The 27,486-nt window shown below is 35.2% G+C and overlaps 1 protein-coding gene across 5 annotated transcripts in view; it reads left to right on the forward strand.

Moving 5' to 3' along the window:
- The window catches only part of LOC130893387 (pleckstrin homology-like domain family B member 1), a 142,725-nt gene that overhangs the window by 84,124 nt on the left and 31,115 nt on the right, over positions 1–27,486 (forward strand). For 3 of the 5 annotated variants that reach the window (XM_057799444.1, XM_057799448.1, XM_057799447.1), the window contains 10 exons: positions 3,918–4,091; positions 7,617–7,964; positions 9,296–9,786; positions 11,659–11,789; positions 16,549–16,893; positions 18,254–18,689; positions 19,045–19,491; positions 19,555–19,894; positions 22,759–22,917; positions 22,974–23,118. In XM_057799444.1, coding sequence (XP_057655427.1) covers positions 3,918–4,091; positions 7,617–7,964; positions 9,296–9,786; positions 11,659–11,789; positions 16,549–16,893; positions 18,254–18,689; positions 19,045–19,491; positions 19,555–19,894; positions 22,759–22,917; positions 22,974–23,118 — 3,016 coding nt within the window. Of the gene's footprint in view, positions 1–3,917; positions 4,092–7,149; positions 7,250–7,616; positions 7,965–9,295; positions 9,787–11,658; positions 11,790–16,548; positions 16,894–18,253; positions 18,690–19,044; positions 19,492–19,554; positions 19,895–22,758; positions 22,918–22,973; positions 23,119–27,486 lie in introns of all 5 variants that reach the window. The other 2 variants (XM_057799446.1, XM_057799445.1) reach the window with 1 other exon arrangement.

A 27,486-nucleotide genomic window follows, 5' to 3' on the forward strand; every position in this document is an offset into this window, starting at 1 on the left:
TTACCGATACCAAGATATTAAATGCTTTCTATAAATATTTAATTTTAATTTATAAGTATGCATTTTTCGAAAAAAGTTTTCAGACAAAAGTATACTGAAATTTTACGTAAATTTCATTAATATATTAATATACAGGGTGTTCTATTTAATATAACAAAATTACAGTCGACTTCTGATTGGACCGAAGATCGTATCCGCAAACCCAAACGTAGAAATTTTCATGATTTCACTATAAGTATTTTGCCATATACAGATAGATTTAACTCGTCATGGGAAACCCTGTATATAACGTTGGACATTCGGTTTGTTGGGATGTGTACAAATAATTTATTTGGTTCACTTACTTGGAAGCGAACAACATCTAGTTAACTGTGTGAGAAGCAGCTTACACCAACGTCCACCCCTGAAACGCGTAGAGTCTGCCCCTGCGCTATGTTGATAATTATTGGATAACAAAGACTAACCGGGAATTGGACTCGTTTCACATGAAATGGAAAGTTGTTTGGGATGAGAAGGATTCTTGGTATAAACACCCGCTCGCCGGTGCCACATCCTTTCAAAATTTCCGCCTCTATTACGTTACGCTGAAGTGACGATATTTGTACCTTTGTACCATTACATATTTTGAGTAGGCTTATGTTCCGCAAAAATATGATTGGAACTTCTTTTTTCGCGCTCAAAGAATTTAAAAATTCCACTGGGTAATTCGTCGAGTTGCCTTGCTCCATAACTCTGTTTATAGAGACATACTCAACCCATTCTCCTTCAATTGTGTCGAGTATCTATATCGGCAGCTCGATCACTCCGAGGAGTGAACATGGTTCTTTCGCAAAGCCAAGAGTTTGCGTGAATTTCATTGCCATAAACAAAGGAAATGAGGTCTGGTAATGACTCAACCCTACAGCATAAACTATCAGGCAAACCTCGCCAATTTGTAGCAATAAATCAGAAAAAATCTGTGCATCTCTGTTTGAAATAGATACAGAATAGGGTCGTTAGATGGTGCTTATGATATTAACACTATAATTATGGCTAAAATCATTTTTTTATTTTTTAATTTTTCCATTCCAACGATTTAATATCGAATACATCCTAGGTACTCACTTACATGTTACACAAATTACGCCGAAGACAGCCACGAAGCGAAGTAATTAACTTTAGATCAACATTACTATTTTTTCGTACACCAATTTCGATCAAATATAGCCTCAATGCTGCTCCAAGCTAAGATGAAGAAATTGGTAAATGTTTTATGAAAATCCGTTCAGTAGTTCCAGAGATTAGCGTGTACAAACAGATAGACGGACATTTTTTCCAAACTTATATTTTTGTGTTCAGCTACACTTTACCTTTATCACCTACAATAATTTTTTTTTAAAAACAAGTTATGGGTGATTCCGTTCTAACTGTGATATTCAATGTCCTGTATTGTTTTTTTGTACTAGTCATTAATTAATAATCAATTAATAAAAATTTTGTGTTAATTGAATAATTCTTAAGATATTTAAACATTATTTTTATACAATATAACTTGCCACTTAAAGAAAACTTATACTACATCACTTGAATGTCAGTACCGTGTCATGTCCATTCCTAGAATTTACCGATAAATTATTAATTTTTTTTGTCGTAACAAATGATTTAAACTAATTACCTTATAAATTCTAATGTTTATGATCAAACTGAGGAAAATTGATGCACTTGTTGTTTAATATCTTAAGTTACCATGTCAGTACCGTGTCATGTCCATTCCTAGAATTTACCGATAAATTATTAATTTTTTTTGTCGTAACAAATGATTTAAACTAATTACCTTATAAATTCTAATGTTTATGATCAAACTGAGGAAAATTGATGCACTTGTTGTTTAATATCTTAAGTTACCATGTCAGTACCGTGTCATGTCCATTCCTAGAATTTACCGATAAATTATTAATTTTTTTTGTCGTAACAAATGATTTAAACTAATTACCTTATAAATTCTAATGTTTATGATCAAACTGAGGAAAATTGATGCACTTGTTGTTTAATATCTTAAGTTACCATGTCAGTACCGTGGATAAATGAGTCAGTACCGTGGAACTCAAAATCCGACATTTGTGTCTTGCTCGTGATACTTTGAAGTTGTAGTAAATTCCTCTTAGAGTTTTATTTTTACAGTAAAATAGATGAATAATATGCATAAAAAAGTTAGAAAAGTTAAATTTTAAAATCTTGAAATTTTGAATACAAAAAATCACAGTTAGAACGGAATCACCCTTATATCATAGTGTAGTATAGTAGTATAGATGTAATCTCCGTTTCTATAAGCGGAAGCGGCAAAGCTACTGATATGTTGATGGTTGCATCTCGATTTTATAAATCTGGAACTGCTCGAAGTTTGTCCACTAGCTTTATCTCGCTAATCCTCGTGCAAAGGATACAAAAATAAATTTATGAATCCTCGCGAATCAGGATAATCAGATATTTTGATCCAATTATTGCATTTTCGTCAGTATTTGACTAGTGTACAAGGTTTAAATGGAATCTAATTGCTCAAAGTAGGAAAAAATCGAGGCCAAAAAATCAGTTACAAACATGTAGGGAAAATTAATGAAAGCGTGTTAAAAAAATTAGAAGGTTTACAGAAAAGGAAATGATGGCGAGTTTTCGTAGTTTTGTTTTCAGCTTTGTTAATAATTGTAGAAAAAATACAGAGCAAAATTAACAAACAAACAATTTAAAATAGTTAAGTGAAGATCCAGACGTGTTAGTTTCTATAACTGATGAAGATTTATTTCCAATACGCATGCCGTTATTAACTTGATTATGATGCCCTTCGTCAATTATCAAGTAGGGTTTTATTGAGCTTCTATTGTTGTAACCCTTAGTTATTATAAGCTCTTGCTTTGTAAACCACTTTTGGCACTCCATCTATTGGAGTCATTAGTATTTTTTTCTAGCTATTTGAGCCAATCGCTTCGACAAACGACTTTGTCCAATTTTGAATTGAATTTCTTTCAATGGACATATTATCATACCAGTGATTATTTTCGAATTTATAGTGACGGTTTATTCTTAGGAATAATCTTTTGATTTTAATATGTGGCCCCTTTTTGACATCAATTAAAAAAATCTTAACACTTCGGCAAGTCTTGCTGAATAGAGAACCATCGTTGTATGATTCCATACAAAAACGTCAGTCAAGTAAGCAGCAGCTTTTCCACATCGCAAAGCTAATTCTACTGCGGCTATGTGATAGAATTTCCGTTACACCCCTTTAGGGGTATTTTCATTCCATAAATTTATCATTTTAGTTATTTCTACGGAACCTAATGATGTCGAACTTTGTTTCCTTTTACAGGGATTTGATCGCAGTTTTCGCCGGCAGCCCGCGTTTGTTGAAATACAACACTTTTAAATGCGTCAATAATAACTTTCATTGCCTCATAATATTTTTCTTGTAACAGCTTACTTACAAGGTTCCACATTGTTGTGACCGTAGTTCCTTTAAACTCTGTACCATCTTTTCTTCTAATGTTCACAGCCTAATCCTTTAAAATCCATATCAATTTGATCACCGTCCGATTTCCATCTAATTGATACTTCCTATCATTGCAAAAGTCCATAAATGCTTTCCATACAAATTTTTCACTGTAAACAGTATTTTTTGATAAATTCATTAATATTGTCTTAAATATTATGTTAAATTATTAAATATTAAATATTATGTCTTATAATAAATAAATCAATATGTATCCACAGCAACATGATAAAGTGAAAACTGAGTGGTTCTCTTCAATCAGATGAATTAATTGATCATTGGATTTCCACCGGAACAAAAATTTTTCAATGAAATAGTGAAATTTTTCTAACAATAAATTTAATTGATAGCAATATTTGAACATTTCTCATTTGAGTTTTTTTTGTGTTTCAAGGTCGTGTTACAGTTGGAAGCGGTTCCGGAGTTGATATCCCCATCCAAGGCACAGGAGTACAATCTCTACATTGTCATATCGAAAACAGCGAGGGAATCGTGACCATATACCCTTTATCCGAATATCTTTCTATTGATGGGGTGAGGGTTACTACCCCTACGAGATTATCTCAAGGTAAATATTGGTATTTATATATATTAAAATAACATTTTCTGTCTTAATCCCTCTTAATTGGAAAATACCAGGAAGTTTGAAGAATAAAGAAAATTTTTACAGTTCCATAACTTTCTCATTATTTGTATTTGGTAGAGTTTTATGTTTTTTCTCACATCATTAATAGTAATTTCAATTCATATTCCATTAATACTATTAATTACTCGTTTATCAGTATTTTTTGATCTCATCTCGTAAATTTTAACTGGAATTAGATATCAAATCAGTTCAATTATTTTCTATTTTTGTAACGAACGCTGGGATGATTTTAAATCTATAATCATACCACGATTAAGGGTATTTATCGAAATGTAATCGTAAATGAATATATTAAACCGATGATGGATTGTATGTTGTGATAACTAAAAGCAATGAATCAAAATGTCATATGAAGTTGATGATAAACGTCCAACATAATTTGAAGAACCTCTTACTGATATTAACTTTGTTCGCGAGTCATATTTAGAATCAACTGATTCTGATTCGATTCAGGATTAGCTGTAATACGCTCACTCGATTATACCGGTTCAGGATTTTTTTATTGAGTAATAAAAAGCTAAAAAACATGTTCAAACCTACACTTTTCATTATGACTGATTCGTAATCAATAATTTACGAAACTGATTGGATCCGCGAACACGAAACTGCATTTAAAAGTATGCAAGCGAACGGTTCCTAAACTGATTTGAAATCAGCATCGCGAATAAAGCTATAGTGGAGATAGAGAACGGTGGAGAACCATCGAACCACATATAAAATTACCAAATATCAATATCCTTGAAAAAGTCAGTCAAACAGTAAGACTTGCCTATATGTTTAAACCTCACACGTGTAAGTGCTAGGCTTCAACCGATGACATGGTCTGCAGTTTCGTCCGTTTTAAAACACCGTTGACATTCTGGTCGTCTTTGATACCTAATGCGTATAGATGACTTTAAGAAGACAAGTCAACAGTCGTATATTATGTCTGTTTATGCGAAACAGTTGATTGGTGAGACAGGCACAATGCACAACCATGTGTATTTCCATCCATAGTCATAGAGACTGTTTTACCAGCAGACTTCTCATCGATGTGATAGCTACACCAAGAATGGTTGATTTTATTGTCGCCTGTGTCTAGCGAATGAATCAGCTCGTCGTTTTCTACGGGGATGTATTGATATCTAGTTAGCCTAGACTAATCCATGCATAAACAAAATATTGCGTTACAATAGCAACGAACAATAACTTATTAGAAGTGTCAGTGTAAAGTTTGACGTCAAAAAAATGAACCAAAGTTACACAATAAATTAAAAGAAAAAAGATGTCGACCGATATTGTGAAAATCGAAAAATTGGAGTATCGAGCCATCAAAAAGTACCTGCATTTGAAAGGGTTAAGAGGTAAGCAGATTTACGAAGATATGCTCAATACCCTTGGTGATTAATGTCCTTCGTATGCGACCGTGAAAAATTGGACTGCAAACTTCAAAAGAGGAAAATTTTCCATTGAAGATGATGACCTATCGGGAAGGCCAGTTTCTGTGTCAATCGCCGAAAATATCGATACAGTTCATGGCATGATTTCATCAGACCATCGAATTGGGTTTAAACGGATATCTGAAGCGCTGAATATTTCATACGAAAGCGTTCATCATATAGTTCACGTCAATTTGGAAATGAGAAAAATTGCTACAAAATAGATCCAAAAGCGTTCAAGGGTAGAATCATCGCGTTCGATCTGTGCTCGATTTGAAAACGATGTACACTTCTTAAACCGAATTGTTACTTTGGATGAGACTTGGGTACATTTCTACGATCCAGAAACAAAGCAACAATCGATGGAATGCCGACACTCTGGTTCTCCAAGACCTAAGAAGTTTCGTGTCCAAAAATCTGCTGCAAAAGTTCTTGCTTCAGTTTTTTGGGATTGCCATAGAGTAATCATGATTGATTTTTTGGATAATGAACAATAACTGGAGATTACTATTCGACATTACTGACCACTCTATAGGAAAAAATTAAAGAGAAAAGACGCGAAAAACTATCCAAAGTTGTTTTGGTTTTGCAGGACAACGCCCTTGCTCACAAATTTCATTTTGTCATGCAAAACATTCGTGATTTAGGGTTTGAATTACTAGAACAACGCCCTTATTCACCAGATTTGGCTCCGTCTGTCTATCACCTCTTTCCTCAACGGAAAAATGTTTAATAGGTCGTAAATTTTCTTCCAACGAGGAGGTAATAAAAGCTGTGGAGGTCTGGTTTACAGAGCAAGAAGAAACATTTTTTTTGAAAGGTCTAGAGACGTTGCAGGTTCGCTGTAATAAATGTATCCAATTAAGAGGAGAATATGTTGAGTAATAAAATATTTTGACATTGAAATTTTGTTTGGTTCTATAGTAGGCTAAGAATTTTTCAATATAACCTCGTAAGTGGCACAAACAAGCCGGTTAGGCCATTATAGCTTTTATAGCAACTCTGCTGTCTGAGCAGGTTGAAAGTACTGTACTTCTAAGGCAACGACGAAGGATTTTAGAAAACAATAGCCTTTTCCCGAAGCGAAAAAAATTTTATTATTTTGCTGTATCCGCTACAGAACAATTTTCTATCAGCATTGTATGCCTCCAATCTGTTATTATTAAAAGTCACATCATGCTCCATTTGATCACGTCCGCTTAAAATTATAGGACACCGTTAGTAGTAGTAGTAGTAGTAGTTTCACTAATATGGGTATTATCTTAATGATATCAATAAATCAATGAAACAACCCCTAAAAAGTAATAGATCGATATTCAGAAATTTTAATCTTTCACATAAATGAATATTACGTAATTACAATGCTGAGTATCCTTTTCTGTAATATACTGATTTATGTATATAATATTTATGAGCAAAACTCCAGACTTGTACCTTATATCAATTTCACGTTTGAGTACACTCCAGAATACTCGATATCTGCGTAATTATATAGACAAATGCCTGTGTAGAAAGGAAAAAAGAATGTTCTATATGTTTTCTTTACACTAATTCCTCTTTAGATTAATTGGAATGACTGTATACTACAGATGGGCTCTAACCAGTTATCGACCCTGACGACGTCTTTATCGGGTTTTCTTTTAGTCGAACACCAAGCCTACTGTAAGTTGATTGCACTATTGAACAGAAACCTCACATGTGTCTTGAGTATCTTCTTGCCTTTTTTTGTCACCAAATCTCATTGAATCGAGATTTCTTTTGTCTCTAACGGATCTTGTCACGAAATTTGAAACTAACTATGGAACTAATATAAATTTCTTGAAAATATAGATAGCATACCTAGTTAATCCTGAAGCCTTTCTACCTTTTCAAGTGTAAGGTATATCGGAGTTTCCAGTTTTTCCAATTCTGTGTCTTCCGTTTTATTTCTTGCCATGTTATTCGTCGATTGTCTCCTGCCATTTTTATTTCTTGCATGCGTTTTCCATATTAAGTATAACATAGTTTATATTTTGATATTTGTATCCAGGTTGTATGCTTACATTCGGAAGATCTAATTACATGCGATTCAATCACCCAGCTGAAGCGAAACTTATGAAATCGGTGCTACCAAATCCAAGAATCTCGATGGCTCCAATTAATTTTGAACCGGACAACTCATTCATGAGTAAATTCAACAAGAAACCACCCGTGGCACCGAGGAAAAGTCCTAGAGAATCTCTATCGGATAGCGGTAGCGAGGAACCTCCTTCCAGTATAATGACCAAAGTATCTAAATTCGAATATCTGGCAGCTCAAAATTACAAGAAATCTATTTCGCCGAAAGTTTTTCCTTCAAATGTGGCAACAGTAAACACTCCCGTCAAGGACGTCATAGGTGAGTACAATTTTTGCACAAGGTTCTACCAAACAAGTTATTTTTTTTCTATATTTACTCATTATTCCATTTTAGAAACAGTCTGTGAATAAATTTGGTAAAGAAAATTGTATTGACATTTCTTCAACTCAAACCGTGCAGGGTGTTGTCCATAGTTATCTCGGCGTTGACTCTATTACTCCTTCAATATTCTCAATTAAAAAACTTCTGCTGTACGTTATCATTTTTACCTGAACTTGCGCATCGGTCATTCCACATTGACCAATATTGTCAATGAAAAGGCGTGGCGAATTCACTCCATTGCTCTTATCTTTGACTCATCTCCTTAAATAGACTCAGAGGTTTGGCAGTTTTGCCCGTAGTGGCTTCGTTATTGACTATGATTTTTATAGCATTCTCACTTGAAAATCTTTTGCTAGATGTCTTCGTCTTTGCCTGGTTTTGCACATTGGAGTGTGGTGTAGGTCCATTGTTGTTCACTCCTGTTGCACTAATTTCTCTTTGAAATTTCGTCAATTAGAAGACGCTTCTCTTTGTGCTTTCTCTGTCACTAGGTTCGCAAGTTTGATTATCTTGCCCATAGTTGCTTCGTTGTCGACTTCATGATTCCTCCAGCATTCTCACTTGGATATCTTGTTCTACAAGTCGTTGGATTTTTACATTGGAGTGTAGTGTAAGTCTATTCTTATCTACTCCTGTTACACTGATTCCTCTTTGAAAGTTCGTCAATTAGAAGACACCGCGATTTCACTCCAATGCTTTTCTTTTTGTGCCTTCTCGTTCGCTAAGATCGTAGGTTTTATAGTCTTGCCCATAATTGCATCGTTCTTGACTCTATGATTCTTCCAGCATTCTCACTTGAAAAACGTGTACTAGATGTCGTTGTCTTTGTCCGTAATTGAACAGTGGATTAGGAAGAAATCCGTTTCCCTGTGATTTCTGACAAGCCCAGTTTCAATGTTTGGGATTAGACAATCTACCTTTGGTGTAATCCTTTCATTTCCATCATTTTGTAAATTATTTCTAGTGTAAGCTAGATTCCAGTACAAGCAGTGAGAGTATATATGGGAGTGGGTGTGGTCTTATGTCTTATGAGTAAGATATCGCTAAAATTACGAACACAACAACGTAAAATAAAACTGTAATGATAGCAGTAGCTCGATCACTGGATTTTTGTCAAGATTTTGTAGTTTTTGTACCTAGAAATTTTTATATCCTCATATTTATAAATGTGGCTCATCATTGTCGTATAGCCACAAATTGTACGTTTGTCAGTACTACCTCTGAACTGTACGCGGTTAATAGTTGTGTGTGTTTTATTTCTATTGCAGGTAGAGCCCCTCCGGATCTAACTAGCTTCGCAAAAAATTTACCCCAAAGCGCTCTAAATTACGCGGAGCTCAACAGCAATGAAAAACTTCAATGCAAAAACCATTCCCAACCGACGTTTTCGAAAAAATCTCACCAAAGTCAATACGTCAACGTCACCGTACACGAAACGAAAAACATCAACAATAGAGTCATCATATTCGAAAACGGTTGCATTCCCAAAAACCAAAGCGTCAATTTCGACAACAATGATTTGAATAATAAAACTTCGGGTAGCAGTAAAAATATAAATATCAACAGAATAGCGACTCCCTCTCCTAACTTCAATAGAAATCCCAATTTTTTTAGAAGCGTCACCCCTAACCCCATCCCCAATGGACCTAAATTTGATCACAGGCGAAGCGGATCGTTAGGAGAATTGGCCGACTTTAACTATGAAGGTTACGAGGAAATGGAACGCAGGAAATACGACGCGGAAATAAAAAGGAACCAGGTAAAGTGATTTACATAGTAATTTGTCGAAGGATTAGGATTTAATTACTCATATACGTCATGGTTTCTGCTAAAATTATCGTCTGTGAGTTCTTCTAAATAAACTTTGGAAGCTATTTTATTGAATCAATCCTGGATTTTATCAGAGGTCACATTTGCCGAAATGTGTAACGAAACACAACTGCTATCATGACCTTTTGAGTCTGGCGCTTGGTGTTTTACAAAAAAAAAACTACAGATACGTCAATTTTTCTCTTTTTTCCATCATTTCCATGTGACACATTTTTGTAATTATATAATTGTTTTTCTAATGCAGCGAAATATCAACGAAGAAATTTCCACTAGTCTTTATTTCCTGTCAATGTCACCATTACTTCTCCAACCATGGATCTAATTTAGATTTCTTCCTCTTCTTTATTCTATATCCTCTATTTCTATAAAGCAGTGCTTCCTCCCTCTCGATTTTCCTCCTTTTGTTCGATTCCGAGCGAAGTTTTTTCTAAACCTCACTGGCTATCGTGCCCGTGGCTTTCTTTGGTCTCCGTTTCCCCTATGGGACTGCAGTTAGGTATTACTTCCCGCAGGAGGAGTATCTAGCTATCTTTTCAGTTAATTGATTCCTCCCTCTCGATTTTCCTCTCTTTGTCCGATTCAGGGCGAAGTGTCTTCAACGGTGAACGTTCTCCTAGCTGTCCAGGAATTGTCTGTTGATAGCGTAGCCTTCAACATATTTTCCATGCCAACTCAAAAACTTTTTCTCACTCTGGCTTTTGTTTTCTCCGCGGGACCGCCGTTAGGTATTACTTCGCAGATAGGGAGGATCTTTTTCGTCAAATACTTCCTTCCCCTCGATATTTTCCTTCCTTGTATGTTCTCTTGTTTCTTGAACACATCAGTGTTCGTTGCTCTCCAGGCAGTCTCCGTTGACAACATAGCCTCCAACATATTTCCAGGCGTTACTTCTAATCTTAGTGCAAATGTGAGCATACGAGGAATATGTGCACCTGCGCATGTTGGACACTCCGAGGAAACCTCACGCTGGAAACTGCGAAGATATTTTTCGTATCCAGACAGCATCTGGGTCGAGTAGTAATTCACTTCTCTGTGAGAACTGCTGATTCAGGTGTCCACCCTTCGAATAAATCGGTGGGTCCGTCTTCCCTTAGTCGAGGTATCCTATAATATATGCCAACGACCTTTGTTCTTTTTCCACTCATCTGTCTTCAACTCTTCTTCGCCCAGTGCGGTAGATTTCCTTCGCCAGTAAAGGGATCTTGTTTTCTCGGCTAACAATCGATTACATATACTGCGACCTCGGACATTGACACCTAACCGATAGTCTAAAGCGACCCTTCTTCCCGGTTTCTGCCTCTGGAATTCATCGACGCAAATAGAAGGTGATCCCCTATGTACCAACTTGAAAAGCGCCTGGTAGCTTGAAACGACTTCCTACCTGGTTTCTGCCTCTGTAACGCGTCGATGGAGATGGCAATTCCTTATGTCATCATTGGTGTGATGTAATCACCTGGAAAGGCACGCAGTATGGGACGAGCAGCTCACTTGGCCTCTTGCACGTAGTAAAGGAATGAACCTCTCCGTGAGACCACTAACGCCAGCTCCACGTAAAAGGAAGAAACACGTGCACTTAACGTCCATATACAGACACCTATAATTTTCGTATGTTGTACAAATAAACGTTTAACGCTGTTTTTATCTATGTGTAAATATTTATTCCGTTGGATAACTTAACCGATACAAAAAATCGGAGAGAAGTCAGTGAGTTTCTTTACGTAATCATCGCGGTTGTATCTCCAGTGTAATAATTTTTTTTTAAATCTTTGTTATCGCGTTATTCATAATGGATTTATCTTAGGCGCAACAGGATAGGATCAAAGAACAGGAAATAGAAAAGGCGGAACAACAAAGGTTGGAAGAAATATTAAATATGTGCGCGGAATACGAGAAACAACAGTGTGAGAAAAGCAAACCGATGACGCCTAATAGGTGAGTTTCGTATTTATTGAAATCGATGTTTTTTTTTTAATTTTCGAAATCTGTGCTAAATTTAGCTACGACTGTTTTTACTTCTTCACAAGTAATATCTGAGATAAAATGGCGAAAATGTTTATGATCCAAAAAACATATATTCTTACTCGAAGGAATTATCAAAGAATTCTATTAAACTGATATACCGATGCGAATACTACGCATTCACATGACAAAAATAGTGAATTTTACTAGTTTCCGTATTTTGATGAATCATTGATTAAAATATTTCATTTGGTTTCGACTGTTTACAGTGGCGGTACACAGTGTTGTATTTAATACATGGTATAATTATTACAATAATCAAATTATGTGACGATAAAATACAAGTTGACATGCTCCACTGATTACTTTCTCTTACAGCTATAATTGATTACTCGATCAATTAGGTTTGTCTATTAGGAACACACTAGCACTCGATAAAACCTACTAATTAGGTCGTGAGGTTTGTGCTTTTTGAGTCTACTCTGAACTGTTGGTTGCACCATTAAGTTAGATTCCAGTCTGTTTGGGTGGAGACTTAACCATTTTTATAACTTATGGATAAGTTGGCACATGGATGTCACGAGTTATGGCAAAGTTTGGGACAAACCGTGGAGCATCTACGATAATTCGTTGGACCTTCGATTGAAACCGTACTAGAATTTCAATAACACATTTGGCTGCTAATCCCCACAATGGAACTCCGGAGGTCCATATGGGCTCGAGGATTACTTTATAGATCAGTACTTTGTTTTTTAATGATAATTGAGATTTTCTACCTAGCAGCCAGTATAAATTCCTTAGTTTCAAACCTTATTGTTTACGTTTGGTGAATATGTGTTTCTTCCAGGTCAATCGCTTGTCCAGGTGCATGTCAAGATATTTAACATCATCATGTTGTGGTAGGGCTTGATTGTTTATAGTAACTTCTGGGCATTTGCCTTTGCGGTTGGTGATGGTTACCTGGATTGTTTCGATTCGTTTACTTTCACGCGTCATTTTTCTATTTTGTTAAGATGGAACTGTAATGTATTTGATGCGATTATAGGATCTCTGTGTGATGCTAGTATGGCGGTGTCATCTGCAAATGTAGCTGCTAATACATCATTGTTAGTTGGTGAATCTGCCGTGAAGATGAGGTAAAGCACCGGTCCCAGGACACTGCCTTGAGAAACTCCGGCATTTATTTTGTAAAGTGGAATTTGTTCATCATGGTAATTAACAAAGAAACGGCGAACATGGAGTTAGGAATGAAGGATTTGGTGGTAGATAATAGGCAAGGATTTTCTGATTTTGAATAAAAGCCCATCAAGCCAAACCCGGTCAAAGGCTTGAGTGATGTCTAAAAACGCTGCAGAATAACATTTTCTGTTTTCAAAAATTCATGCTGAAAAGGGGATTGTAAAAATTCAATGATTTCAACATCTTTGTTTTCATTGGGATCCATTGGAAACGGCTGAAAGACTGTCTCCAGATGCTTCCTAAACAGTGCTGATTTCACGCTATTAGTCTTATCCCAATTACCTTCTTCTGTCTTAAGTGGGGTGTGATGTGATCCCTCCCTACCTTAAATATTCTTTACATACGAAGTTTCATCGAAATCAGGTGTTTCGAAGTTTGACCAATAAAAACAAAACACTAAAATTACATATAAAATCACAATCTAAGAGAAGATAATAATAACACTGGCCGACAAGATTTTCGTAACACAGGAAGACCTTTATTTTTAAAATGGAAATACCCGTTCAATAATAGAAAAAAATATTTATTAAGTCTTAACAAGTACCACTTTTCAATAGCTTAATTATCCCTGTTTATATTAGAAAGTAGGAAATTTTATAAAGGGGTGGTTAATATCGGTAAATTTGATGGCCGAAAAAATACCTGAACTGTATTACTCACAATAAAAACATTAAAAATTAATATTCTGTTGAGTTTCATAGTAAGTGGTTCTCTTTTCATAGTGCAAAAAGTGATTATAAAGATGAAAATGTCGAGTCAAACGCGCCGCAGTTGCAAAACTTTTCCTGACAAATTTTGTTATATTTATGGAGAATTTATGGTGTAATCGCAAGCAGATTTTTTCCGAAAATGTGAATAAAGTCCATTTAAAATATTTTGGTAATTTAATTGGAGACCAAGACCAAGACAAGCAGTGGGCCCCCCACGCGTGCTGTGTTAGTTGTGTTAGTGTTATTGGTGCAGTGGATGAATGGGAAGGAAAAAAGCACGCGTTTTGCAATTCCAATAGTATGGCGGAAACCCACTAAGCATTTTGACGACTGCTATTTTTGCCTAACAAAAACTGAAGGTTATTCTAAGAAAGGAAAGTACAAGATCAAAGATCCAAATTTGCCATCTGCTATACGACCTGTTCCCCATAACGAAGATTTACCAGTTCCGATTGCGCCTTTAAATCCACAAAATATTGTTTTAGAAGATACTGGAGACAACGTATCATCAGGAAGCTACGAATAAAAAAAGCACCGACCCTATCTTTATTCCAGTACCAGTTCCGGCGAGCCAAATTTGATTGTCAAAGTTGAATGATTTAGCACGTGATTTGGGGTTATCACAGCAACAGTCTGAACTTCTTGCTTCCCGTATTAAGGAATGGAACTTGTTAGCGAAAGCGAGAAAAATTACGACCGTTAGAAAAAGAAATGCTACATTTTCTGCATTCTACAGTATGGAAAATTCGTTGTGTGCGTGCACGGATATTGATGGTCTAATGAACGAACTTGATATTGAGCATAATCCCAGTGAGTGACGCCTATTTATTGACTCGTCTAAATACAATTTAAAATCAGTGTTATTACACAATAGAAATTTAAAACCGTCTATACCAGTTGCTCATTTTGTGAAGATGAAAGAAACTTGTGAAAATATTCGCTTGCTTTTAGACAAAATTAACTACAACAAGTATAAGTAGCAGATATGTGAGGACCTGAAGGTGATTGGAATTTTAATGGGACTTCAGGGAGGGTTTATGAAACATTGCTGTTTTCTTTGTCTATGGGATAGTCGGGTACTAGATCAACACTATTTAAAAAAAAATTGGTAAGCAAAAAGTGAGTTTCAACCGGGATCTCAAAATGTTAAGTTTACACCCCTTGTAGATCCCAAAAATGTCCTTCTGCCCCCCTTCCCATTAAACTTGGATTGATGAAAAACTTTGTAATGACTATAGATAAAGAGGGTGATGGATTCAAATGCCTTAGAGAAGTCTTTCTCCAGTTGATTGATGCCAAATTAAAAGAAGGTATTTTTATTGGGCCACAAATAAGAAAATTGCTGGACGATATCAATTTTGTAAAAAATCTAACCAGACAGTAACTTAGAGCATGGAAGGCATTTATTAGTGTAGTGAGGGGATTTTTGGGCAGCAATATGGATCGTCAACTACCAACAGTTAGTTGATGAACTTCTAGACGCATACAAATCCCTTGGTGCTCGAATGTCATTGAAAATTCATTTTATCCATTTCCATCTGACATTTTTTCCCGAAAATTTGGAAGCTGTGATGAGCCGGCTGACAGGATCCACCAATTTATTAAAACAATGGAAATTCAAAATTAAGGACGATGGGATTCGGCCATGATGGGTGAATACTGTTGGTAAGAGAAAGTGCAACCCCTCATAAAAGAAAAAATAGATCCAATTGATATTTAAAGTTATTTTTTTATTTATTAATAGGGTGTAGAATTTGCTACTAACGTCAAACGGCAATCTTCACCTGCGAACGGCAACGGCAAATGAAAAGTCAAGTTTATGAATCGGCCTTAACGTTTGTATCATCTATGATTCTGCAGTACATGCAGAACTATTATTTTATGGGTATATAAACTAAAAGATCCGTCTCCAGTTAGAAACTTTGTAGTACAGCAGTTCCTTTGTGTAAATCTGCATTCCACCCATTCTGTCACTTCTAGGATTAAATCTTTTGTCCATTTTCCTTTTGCACGTTTCCGTTGCCCATTCGTGTTGCCAAACCTCTTAATGCTCTATCTCTATCTTCTTTATTATTACCTATTGCTGTAGCACCTTCACCGTTCGTCCGGATATGTATGGGTGATATCCCACATACCATTGTATTACAACCATAGACACTGTGCGATATGCCGTACTTACTCTTATGAATGCTACCTAACCTAATCTATTGCAACCTAACGTAACCCTACCCTCATTTTATCTAACCTAATCATAACCCCGTACCTAGCCTAAATTGAAACTGGTATAAGAAAGCTTTGAAAGCTTCACATTGGTTTATCCAATTCTATTTGGTTTTTCTTAGGAAGTGCTCGCTTTTTCGAGTCTCCGCATGGATGAGGAGGCTCGGCTCGGGTTCTAATGCATCTTTTGATGTTTGATGAACCAACAAGAATTTTTTCTGCAATATTTTGCCAAGCATTAGCAAATCTTTGAACAACTGCTTTCATTTGACAAAAGTTTGTTACGTAAATCTTTTTAATTCACATTCTAATCCATGGGATGTAAAACAGGCAAAAACAGACCACTACTGGACGACCTGTGCAAATATCTAAAATAAGAAATTTCTCATTTCTCTTTTCTCCAGGAAAGCCTTCACTGACTTTGTCATCCATCATTTTGAAAATCCCTAGGATACTTTGTCTTGCAACTGATCAATTTCGTTACTTGCATTCGTACCTGTCATTAATGTTATTCCATTTTTCGAGTCTGTACTGTTAATGTAATAATATCATATTTTTTAAAGGATCAAGACTAACGGTTCCCTTCCAAGAGATAAAAGAGGGCAATATGGTCCGCCGCCGTCTCCAAGTTATAGTTCGACACCGCCTCCATCTCCTTTAGACATTCTTCATAATGAACTAATCAAACAATCTGGTAAAACCAATTACGAAAACGTCAATTTAACATATAGTCCTCCGAATGGCGTCAACTATGAAAATGTCGACTTGATGACGACAGACCAAGAATTACGAGGTGTTGAGCGAAAAAGTCCTTACGAAAACGTTTACCTGCAACATAATCCTCCAGGGTCTTATCCAACTTCGCCGAGAACAAGAATCAAAACGTTTGTTACATCAAATAGAGACAAGTAAGTTTTTTCAGAAAATTTCTTTCAGTTTAAATGATTTTCGATTGATTGATCCAAGGACTGTCAGAAAAGTTTCTCTTTTGAAAAATTGTGCTTGAAACAGGTTATGATACGAAATTTAAAAAAAAAAATCACATGTTTTTTTTATAACCTGTTTTATCTAATCTGAATACAAACAACAAAAGTATATATAAGTTTTCTAAGAATATATATATACAAATTTCCTTATGTACACACCTGATTGTTTAAATTAATCTCTGTAATTCATACTTATATTTATATACAAGGGTCGTCTGAAAGGTTTACGACCTAACAAAGAAACATAATCATCACTTAAGATTGCCAATAGCCGACGTCCTTTAAAAAACAGATCAGGCGCTTTGGCTTTAACTTTTTCACTATTTAAGTCATGACTCTTAAACCGGTGAAGAGGGAAAAACTACGGTGGCTTAGTTCCGCTGCCGGATGAAAACCACATTATCGCTACAGTCAATGAAATCGAGCAGCTTTTTTATCGTGAAACCGCTTGTCCTGCTCGACTAATGACCAGCTGCATATTCGATCGTCCCTCTGATTTGGCGGACCCTATTGCGATTACAGTTTAACCGCTTCAGAAGAGCGTAGAAAATGAGACTTCCTATGCACCGGATCCGCTCCCCATGATCACGTAGGGGCGCCCGAGGAGGAGCCACTGGGCTCTCTCATCAACGTCAAGATCCAAGGGCTCCTTGACTGGCCGATGAACAGATGGTGACTATCTCAAATAACGATCTCCATCGACCGATGAAATTCTCTCTCTTTGTCTCTTTGTCTTAACTGTCTTAACTCTCTTAAATATATTTCTCAATTTATGTATTGAAAAGTTCAAATTGAGGTCGGAAACTTCCCAGACAATCCTCGTAATTTTATTAATTAAACATTCAAGTACAAAAATAAAATCCGGATAATATTTAATGCAACTAGATTGGCCATTTACTTGTGCTCCTGTTCCTACAACTTGATCGACCATTCATTGGTGCTCTGGTTCCTGCAACTTGATCGCCTATTTACTGGTACTCCTGCACCTGCAACTAAATCGATCATTCTCTGGTGCTGCGGTTTCTGAAACTAGATCGATCCTTCACTGATGCTCAGGCTCCTTCACCTTGATCGACTATTCACTGGTACTCTGGTTTCTGCAACTGGTTCGACCATTTATTGGTGCTCCGATTCCTTCAACTTGATCGACTATTCACTGGTGCTCTGGTTCCTGCAACTAATAGTTTCTATAGTCGCCAAATTCCATCACTACCTCAGATTTGCTGGAACTTCATCTTCCTCCAAGAACCATTAGATTATTAATGTTTAAATTTTCTTTCAGTACAATAAAAGAGACCGGCGAAATTATCGACAACAAATTCGCCATCTTACAAGCAGAGCAAATATTACTGAGAGAAGCCGAGGAAATTCTCAAACAAAATCTACACAATTCCAGGGAATTTCCGCCGGATCATGATATCTTCGACTTCCCTAGTGAAAAATCCACTCCGACGAAGTTCGTTTTTCCAATAGAAAATGTTTTGGATAGTTCGAAAGAAGCTTCTTCTCCAGTTGATAATAATTTACAAATGGATAAAGTGATCGATCAAAATGGTACTAACGAATTTAGCAAGAAAAAATGTAGCGATCACGATCAAGAGGATAGGAAAAGATTCGAACAATTGAGAAAAGAGAAGAAGGACATTCTATCGGTTATGTCGAGAATAAAAAGGCAGATGGCAGAAATCGAGACACAAGAAGAAGAATTACAAAGAGAAGTGAGTAATTATAATAATTTGTGGTTTTTACTTACTTAATTTATTCATACACTTATATTAGAAACAATAAACTATGCACCAAACTACTATTCACTAACTCAATATATAATAAATGATAAATATAATTTATTTAAATTCGTCGTTGTTGCGTTCACTAAGATATCCAATTATTTAATGACTTTCTCGCTGATAAACAAGTGCCTATTTATACGAAAAGGATTTCTTGATAATTCTGTTCTAGAAGTTCCTAATCCACCTAACTATAGTTTCTATTAGCATAATATGACAGGACTGGCTTCACGATATACGTTAATAAACGAGTTCGTAACAATATCATTATTTTCTATGATTACAGACGGAATTGGAAAAAGCTTTAATATCAGGAGAATACAAATCAAAATTATTGGAATTGGAAAAAACCGAAACTAGAAAACAGAAACTTCAAAAACGATCGCAGAATATAGAAGAAAACATGAAAGACTGTCAAAGGAAACAAGAAGAAGACCAAAAGGAATGCAAAGAAAAATTAAAGAAAGCTCAAGACCATATGGACGCTGTAGACGAAAAACTACGTTCCACTCAAAAATCTAGTCCGGAATACGAAGAAATTTTCGAAGAATATCTGCAAGCGCAAGAACAATTAGATAATGAAAGAAAAACCTTCGAGGATTTAGAATTTCATCATTTAGAAGAAGAAGCCGATTGGTTAGCTAGCAGGGAAGAGCTCCAAAGGGAAATTTTAGATCTATCGAAACGAATCGAAAATTTGAAAAGTAATATTGAAGATTTGGAACAACAAAAGGTAAATTACTCCATTTTTTTTTTTTTCAAAACTCAATTCTAATAATTTTTTTTTTTTTCGTAGATGGATACCTCGAGGACGAATTCGAACGAATTCAAAACAATAGATCGTCAAAAAACGGAATGCATGATGAGATTAGAAGAAATCAGAAATAGATTAAAAAGTATCGATAACGAATTACTTTTGTATTCGTACGAAGAATCCGAACAGGAAATTTCGAGCGATACCGATAGCGAAAAATCGAAAGACATCGAAAAACGTTTATCTTTCGGTAAAATCACCGACATGAGCTGCTCGATCATCGTCAGTAATTCCAAAATACCCGACAAAGACATGTATAATATGTCGCAATCTTTTAACGAAAAAATGTTTCAAGAAAAATCGATTCTTGAAGTCGGAATGGGTAAGTATGAAACGTCGATACTTTTCATTTTATATTTTATAGGATGAAAAATGTGTTTTAGTGAAATAATTGAGTCTAGGGTCTAAAATTATATTTTTCTAAGCGGAATCGGGTAGTTTCAATACCATCTACCTCAATCAGTTGATTTTGTAAGCTATGATATCTCACTGCGATATATATTTACTTCTATGTCCCCTAATCCATCCTACCGATCAAATCCGACCCTTTTCGCTCTTTACATTGTCTAAGGACTCTATCTAGTATCATTTTCGAGAAATTCTCATCATGGGACAATCGAAACCCATCTAGAATAATCGGAAACTCTTTATTCGTCTCCTTAAATCGGACAATATTACAAAATGATCTTCCTTAGTTGATGCCATATTGGAAATGTGAACTAATCAACCCTAAGCTATCTACCAGACGATGAAGAAGCATATAACCTCGCCGAAAAGAGACAACGACTCCATATTTTGGACCAGAGCTCTCATGAGATGTCGAATCAACAACGAATTGAACGGATGGTTAAAGAATCCCTCCAGTCCAAAATATTCATAATCGCTTAGGCAAAGGAATTCAAGAAACTCCCGGAGATGCCCAGAAACGACATTAAACTGGTGGTTGTTCTCCTGCCACTTCAAATACCACCTTACTACTACTACTCTGCGAAAGTCCTGCTCATTTCATCAAAAGTTTTAGTTACCTCAGAAGAATAGTGCTACTTCCTAGAAACCGGAACAAAAGCCAGCTTTTGGAGGAGGCTACATATTTTTGAGACAGGGTCACTTATAAAATTTGCTCTGTTTGGGTGCAGAGTGACTCCACGAACAAACTACAAATCTAAGGCCTTATACACACTAACTAGTCCTCGTTGAGTCACTACCAATGTTATTCAATGGAACAACTTAGTTTTAAATGAGTAGATTCATGTGAAGGAGGCCTAAGATTTGCAGATTGTTTGTGGAGTCACTCTGCACCTATACCTGTGCGTGACCATTCATCTCATTGTTCCGCCTCCAATATACATCACTTCCTCCAAAAGCATATTTTTCGTCCCATTTTTCAGGGTTAACAGTACTCATTCGAGGAAACCAAGATTCGTAGATTAGATGCTCTGCTGTCCCTATGGCTTGTGCCTATCGTTTAAGATGGAATATGAAGGGACAGAAGACCAGCTACCATTTTAAAGTCGTAATGAATCTTATGGATTGTTTTTACCTGAAGAGATTCTTTACTCATCCTCTGAGTTCCTTTTTTTTATGAGACATCCCATGAGGCCAAAGTAGCGTTATGGTCCAAAATATAGACTCTTTGTACCTTTTTGACGAGGCTATTTCATTTCTCATCATCTGGTTAGGTCTAGCTTAATGTGGTATCAACTAAGAACGCCCGTTTTGTAATATTTTCCTATTTTTTGAGATGAATAAAGCGTTTCAGAATATTCTAAATGATTCTCGATTGTTCCCGGATGAGTATTTCTAGAAAATAATACTAGGCAGGTTCTTTCGACTAGGTAGGGTCGGATTGGATCGTACTGATGGATTAGTTTAAAATGAGAAGCTTGTTCTTGCTATTAGGCGTTCAACCTATTCTCCACAAAACTTGCAGTCGCCGATGTTTTCTATTCTCTCAAGGTGTTTATTCACGTGATAGAAACTCTTTGCTTTGGTTGTTTCTGCTTTAGTGTACACCTCCCAATGATTATAACTTACTCTTGGTATGTGCTAGGATGGTTTGATTCGAAGTCTTTGGTTCATACACCAATCCATATTTCTTTTATTGTTTTGGAAGCATCTGTTTGTCATATTATGATATTTCTGATTGAGAAGTTCTTGTCAAAATTACCTGTCAATTATCTCTTCTGATGGAACTTATATTCCGATCGTTTTCCATTCTCCTGAGGTACCAATTCTCCGTTTTGTGACTCCTCATTTGACCATACCGAGCTTAGTCTTTCTATAACAATGTATAATGGAGTTAGATCTAGATTACCATCCACTGTTATTGTTGGGTTAGTTTTTTTGCTCCGACAATGCAGATACATGCCAGTCTCTGTATTTTGAACAGTTGTGATTTATTTATTGATTTTGTTTTAGTCTAGTATTTCAGAAGGTTTTTTGAATATTTGTAAGCACAATTACACGAAGGAGTACCACTCCTAGAGAGTCTTTCTTTATCTACCTTTGCATCAAATCTTTCAGAAGGTTTTTCGAATAGTTGGAAGCAAGATTATGCAAGAGAGTACAACTTTCATAGGGTCTTTCTCCAATGAAAAGGTCTCTCCATTCTACCTTCATCTCCAATCTTTCAAAAGGTTGTTTGAATATTTATAAACCGACTCCCCTAGGGATTTTTTCAATTAAAAAGTATTTGGAAACAAGATTACACGAATGAGTACAACTCCTATAGGGTCTCCCTTTTTGAAAAGGTCTTTTCTTCATTTACCTTCAAATCTAATATTTCAGAAGGTTTTTTGAATATTTGGAAACCAATTACACGAAGGAGTTCGACTCCCATAGGGTCTTTTTGCTTTTGGAGTATTTGGAAACAAGATTACACAAAGCAGTACACTTCCTATAGGATCTCTCTTCATTAAAAAGGTCTTTTCTCCATTTACCTTCAAGTCTAAGCTTTCAGAAGGTTTTTTAATATTTGAATAGCAAGTCCGATTCCCATAGAGTCTTTTTGCATTGAAAAGTTGTTTTCTTCATCTCTATTCAAGTCTATTCGTTCGAAAGGCTTTTTGAGTATTTGGAATCAAGATTACACGAAGTAATACAACTAAAGATACCTGCAATATACCATGCACATTTTGGTCGCTTCATATCTCGTTTTAAAACGAATTTTTAAAATTCCTATTACAGAAAAAAAGTTTCCCAGTCAAGACGACATAGATAGAATAAGCAGAGTAACTTCGGATACGCCCATCATCGAAGAAGGAGGACAAGGTTCTCTAGGGAGGAAAACGATTGAATCTCTAAAGGAAATCGAACGTAATCGACACATACATCTGTGTCAACAAGGTAAATTTAAATATTATTTATAGGTTATATGATTATAGTAACAATTATTTCTCTAGGATCACAAGTTATAGAGCAAGAAAGACAAAGAGTCAATGCTCTAAAACAGAGAGTACAAGAGGAAGTGAAGAGCAAATGGGCGAAAAGGATACAGGATTGTAATTCTTTGAATTCTTCGGAGGAGTCGGAAGAAACTCAAAATAGGTAAGTTTATTATTACGGAATTTAGATCTAATTTTTCGCTTTACGTATTAAAATCATATTCTAAATCTTGGAATTATTGAGATTTCGAGAATACTATAAACAAACAAAAAGGCCTCCTTAGAAATTGGCCCTTTAAAAACGACCAAAAAACTAATGTAACGGGCCACAAAAAAAATATAATAAATAAAGTTTCAATAAACTATTATCACAGGACCAGCTTTACCGTATATATCAATGGGCGAGTTCTCATATATAATAATTTCATTCTTCAACGACTCATTGCACATGTATCCTATATCAATACACTTTGTCATCGAGATTTATAGCCTTCTTGAAAAACTTCAACGAGGATGTCCTTCAACGATTTCGTCGTAACGTCTCTAATATTTTCTAGTGTATCCAAATGCTGTTCTTTCAATGACCTCTTGAGTAGAGGCAACAAAAAGAAGTCTGGAAGGCTGCAAGTCGGCTGAGGTATGAAGTTGATCCCGTTTTTTGTCATTGTCATCCTTGATTACCAGCCTAACTAATTTGTCAGAAATGGTGATAGTTTCGATCAAGCTGATTAAAAGTCTCAATGAGCACGAAACACCAAAACCCTCCCATCCCTGTCAAAACTACCTCAGAAGTGTCTGAAGGTTTCCTGGGAGGGAGGATATGGGTTTTGGCCTATAGTTCTAAAACGTTGCGAAATAATAGTTTGAAACAAGCTGATTAAAAGTCTCAATAGGCGCTAAACCCTAAACCTCAAAAACTATCCATGAAAAGTCCATGGGCACGAAACCCCAAAACCCCCTCAAGCATCCAAAATTATACCTAAAAGTTCAAGGATACTATAAGTAGAGGGGTTTTGGCCAGTCTTTTTGAAACTTGCCACACTGATAGTTTGAAACTTATCCTTTAAAAGACCTATGGGTACCTTTAACGGTACTATGAGAGGAGGAATTTCAGCCAGTTTTTTTGAAACTTGGTATAAAGATAATTGATTAAAAATCTCAATGGTCACGAAACCACAAAACCCCCCAACACCGTCAAAACTGGCCGTAGCTCCTCCTTTTATCGTACACTTGGACTTTTCAGGGGTATTTTTGAGGGTTGGGGGGATTGACAGTAACGATTTTACCAGTTGTAACATCTTGTGTCACCTGTTCGACTGGTTTTTGAGAAACAATCATCCCCAAAGACCTCCCGAAGCCTTGCGAAAATCTTCCATTATGAAAGTCTCCTCTAGCTTTTTCTTGAGTCTCTGGTTCTTGGTTCTTCTTTCATAGATTCAAACCATACTATCGGACCGTAGATTATTAGACATATGATTGCTGACGAACTTGGAATAAAAACGAAAAAAGGTCACTCTATATAAAGTTTTTTGAATTCGATGAAAAATAAATTGTTAAGTTTGAATAGTGCAATAAGTCATTACATAAAATAATGAATGTTGTATGTTTTTCTACTGAGAAATTACAGGGCTGTTCAAAACGATAAAAATATACTAATTAAAGATATTGAAAATGAATTTTATTGGGCACCTCTTATATAATCAATTCAATAAGTTATTACATTTTTAGTCAATGCATAAGAAATACTAAAACTTTTTTTCAATTAATGAAAATTAATGGGAAGCAAAGAATATTGTGAAGCCCTGTACATAATTCCAAATTACCTTGTATAACATGCTTCATAAAAATTTCCCACGGACTGTTAAGTTTTTAATAAACTGTGTATTAATCATATATACATAATAATAATAATAAAATAGTTAATCTTATCTATATTATCTTAATACCACTTATCAATTGAATCAAATTGATATATAACAATTTTCTATATTCAAATTTGAGAGTAATTCATCAATTTATCATTTATTTATTTTTCCTATAAATATTATCAATGAATCCATATATAGTGAATGTGAACGCAATGTATGTTATTTTATATTTCGTTACGTTCTAATTTTTGAAAAAGTGAATCGAAAATCTTCACTGCTTGACGTCAGTCCTAATAGATGTTTGGCCACTTTTGATGACGAGAAAGGAGTGGCTTGAATCGGAATTGATTTTTGAAAAATTAAATTGCCGTTTTTGAGAAAGCGAATAAAAAATATCCACTGGTTGATGTCTTGTCACTTTTGCTGGTTATAATAGAAGAAGTGGCTGTCATAGATTATGAAAAAAAATTCGTTGTACAACTTTTTATAGCTGCATTAAACTAACCTCACTTATAGTTCGATAATTCAATTACAAGGACGGTTAGTTTGATCAAGAAAGTGGTAAAACATCTGAAAGGACTAACATTAAGAATGTTTCAACTCTATGCATGAAACGAATTCGATTTTTGAAAAATTACATTCCATTTTAAGAAAGCGAATCGAAAATGTCCGCTAATAGTTGTTTTGCCACTTTTTCTGGCGAGAATAGGAGAAGTGGCAGTCAGATTTGTTAAAAAAATAACATTGTACAACTTTTTACAGCTGCATTAAACATAACCTCACTTATAGCTAGACCGTACAGTTACAAGGACGATTAGTTTGGTCGAGAAAGTAGTGAAACATCTCATAGGACTAAAATTTAGCAGTATCCTTGATTTTCTTTACTGTTTTTATTGACTCAAAACGAATGGAAAAATTTTCTACAAGAATAGAGATAGTTAATTAATCCCTATAAAGAAAATAATCTAAAAATGATGCTTCTACTCGTTTTTGATTATTGAAAATGCAAATAAAATAGAAATGCATGAATCGGAATTGATTTTTGAAAAATTGAATTGCCGTTGTTGAGAAAGCGAATCGAAAATTTTCACTGGTTGACGTTAGTCCTAATAGTTGTTTTGCCACTTTTTCTGGCGAGAATAGAAGAAGTAGCAGACACATTTTTTGAAAAAAATACATTGTATAACTTTTTATAGCTACATTAAACATAGTTTTTAAGAAAGCGATTCGAAAATCTCTACAGATTGACGTCAGATGTGAGATGCGCAAAGAATAGAGATCACACTATAGTATAATCGTTTGTACACTCCAAGGAAAAACTTTACCAAGCCCAATATTTTCAAATAAAAATCTATAGATAAATATGTATAATTGTTTTTCTAACTATACATACATACAAATAAATAAAATTGAAGTGACCGTAATTTCGAATTGACAGCTTTTTATTGAAACCATATGAAAACAACATTAACACAATCTGTGCCAAGGCAATTTTCACAATTTTATTCAATCGCATTAAATCATTAAAAATAGTAATTGAAATACAAAGTAATCACTGGAAGTTATAGAAAATGTAGGCATTTTAAAAAAAAAGTTCTATTTTTTATTTTAATCATGTAAAAAAATCTATTTAGAGACGGGGAGGCGTTAGTTATTGTAGTAGTTGGCAGTCAACTTGTTAACATTCTTTGTCTGTCAGTTTTTTCTGGCAAATCCCTCAAACGGATTAATCGTTTTTTTTACTTAATTTCTTTGCATTTTAGTATTAATTTCGAATGAATATCAATAAAGCTGAGACGAATTTCTATACGAAAATGATCAATTTCGTGAATTTGCTCGCCTTTAGTTTTATTATACTAAAACCCAAATTTCAAACAACAAATTAATCTGTGCCGCAAAAATGGATCCTTGGAATAATTTGGAATCGATAAAAAATGTATGCTGTCTTTTATAATGAATTGTTTTGTTTTCTGTTATATTTTAATGTTTCTATTGTCGCGAACAATAAAACTCAGAGCCAAGATAAATGTATGCATCTCTCATATATATTTTCTTATAGATTTTTCAGCCATATTAGAATGGCCTTGGCCACTGGTCTAAAAACATCTATCAAAATTTATTTGTTCCATTTAAAATCTTGTAACTGTTTTCAAATTAAATACAAAAATACGATGGATTTTTTGAATTGTACGGTTAGTGAAGTCAAATTTCAAATCCATTCGATATAGTCAGGGAAAATTAGGAAAACCATATAAATTCTCTTAAACATTCCACATTCCAACATAATCCTCAATGTTTCCAAAAATTTGTCATCAATTTTCTATTTTCAATTCAAATCCCTACGCTTTTTTTGTATGAGCAAAAATGAAAGATTTCGGACCAACAGCGCATTCGAATAAACATTTCTTAGGCCTTATTGACGCGATTGAAACAAAATGAGTCAGGTTTTTTGAGTCGATTTTTAACTGTAGATCAAACCACACTTCTGAAAAGAAAAAATAGTCAAGACAGTGGATTACAAAAGGCAAACCTGTTCCAAAAAAGAAAAAGATGGTTCCATCGACCGGTGCTCGCATTAAAAAAAAACTAGAGAATGTCTTCGCTTTTTTGGTAAATCTAACGAACTCTTGATTGAAAAACTCTCTGGTTTGATGGGTAGGTTT

This window comes from Diorhabda carinulata, chromosome 4 (assembly GCF_026250575.1).
Source record: "Diorhabda carinulata isolate Delta chromosome 4, icDioCari1.1, whole genome shotgun sequence".
Taxonomy (NCBI): domain Eukaryota; kingdom Metazoa; phylum Arthropoda; class Insecta; order Coleoptera; family Chrysomelidae; genus Diorhabda; species Diorhabda carinulata.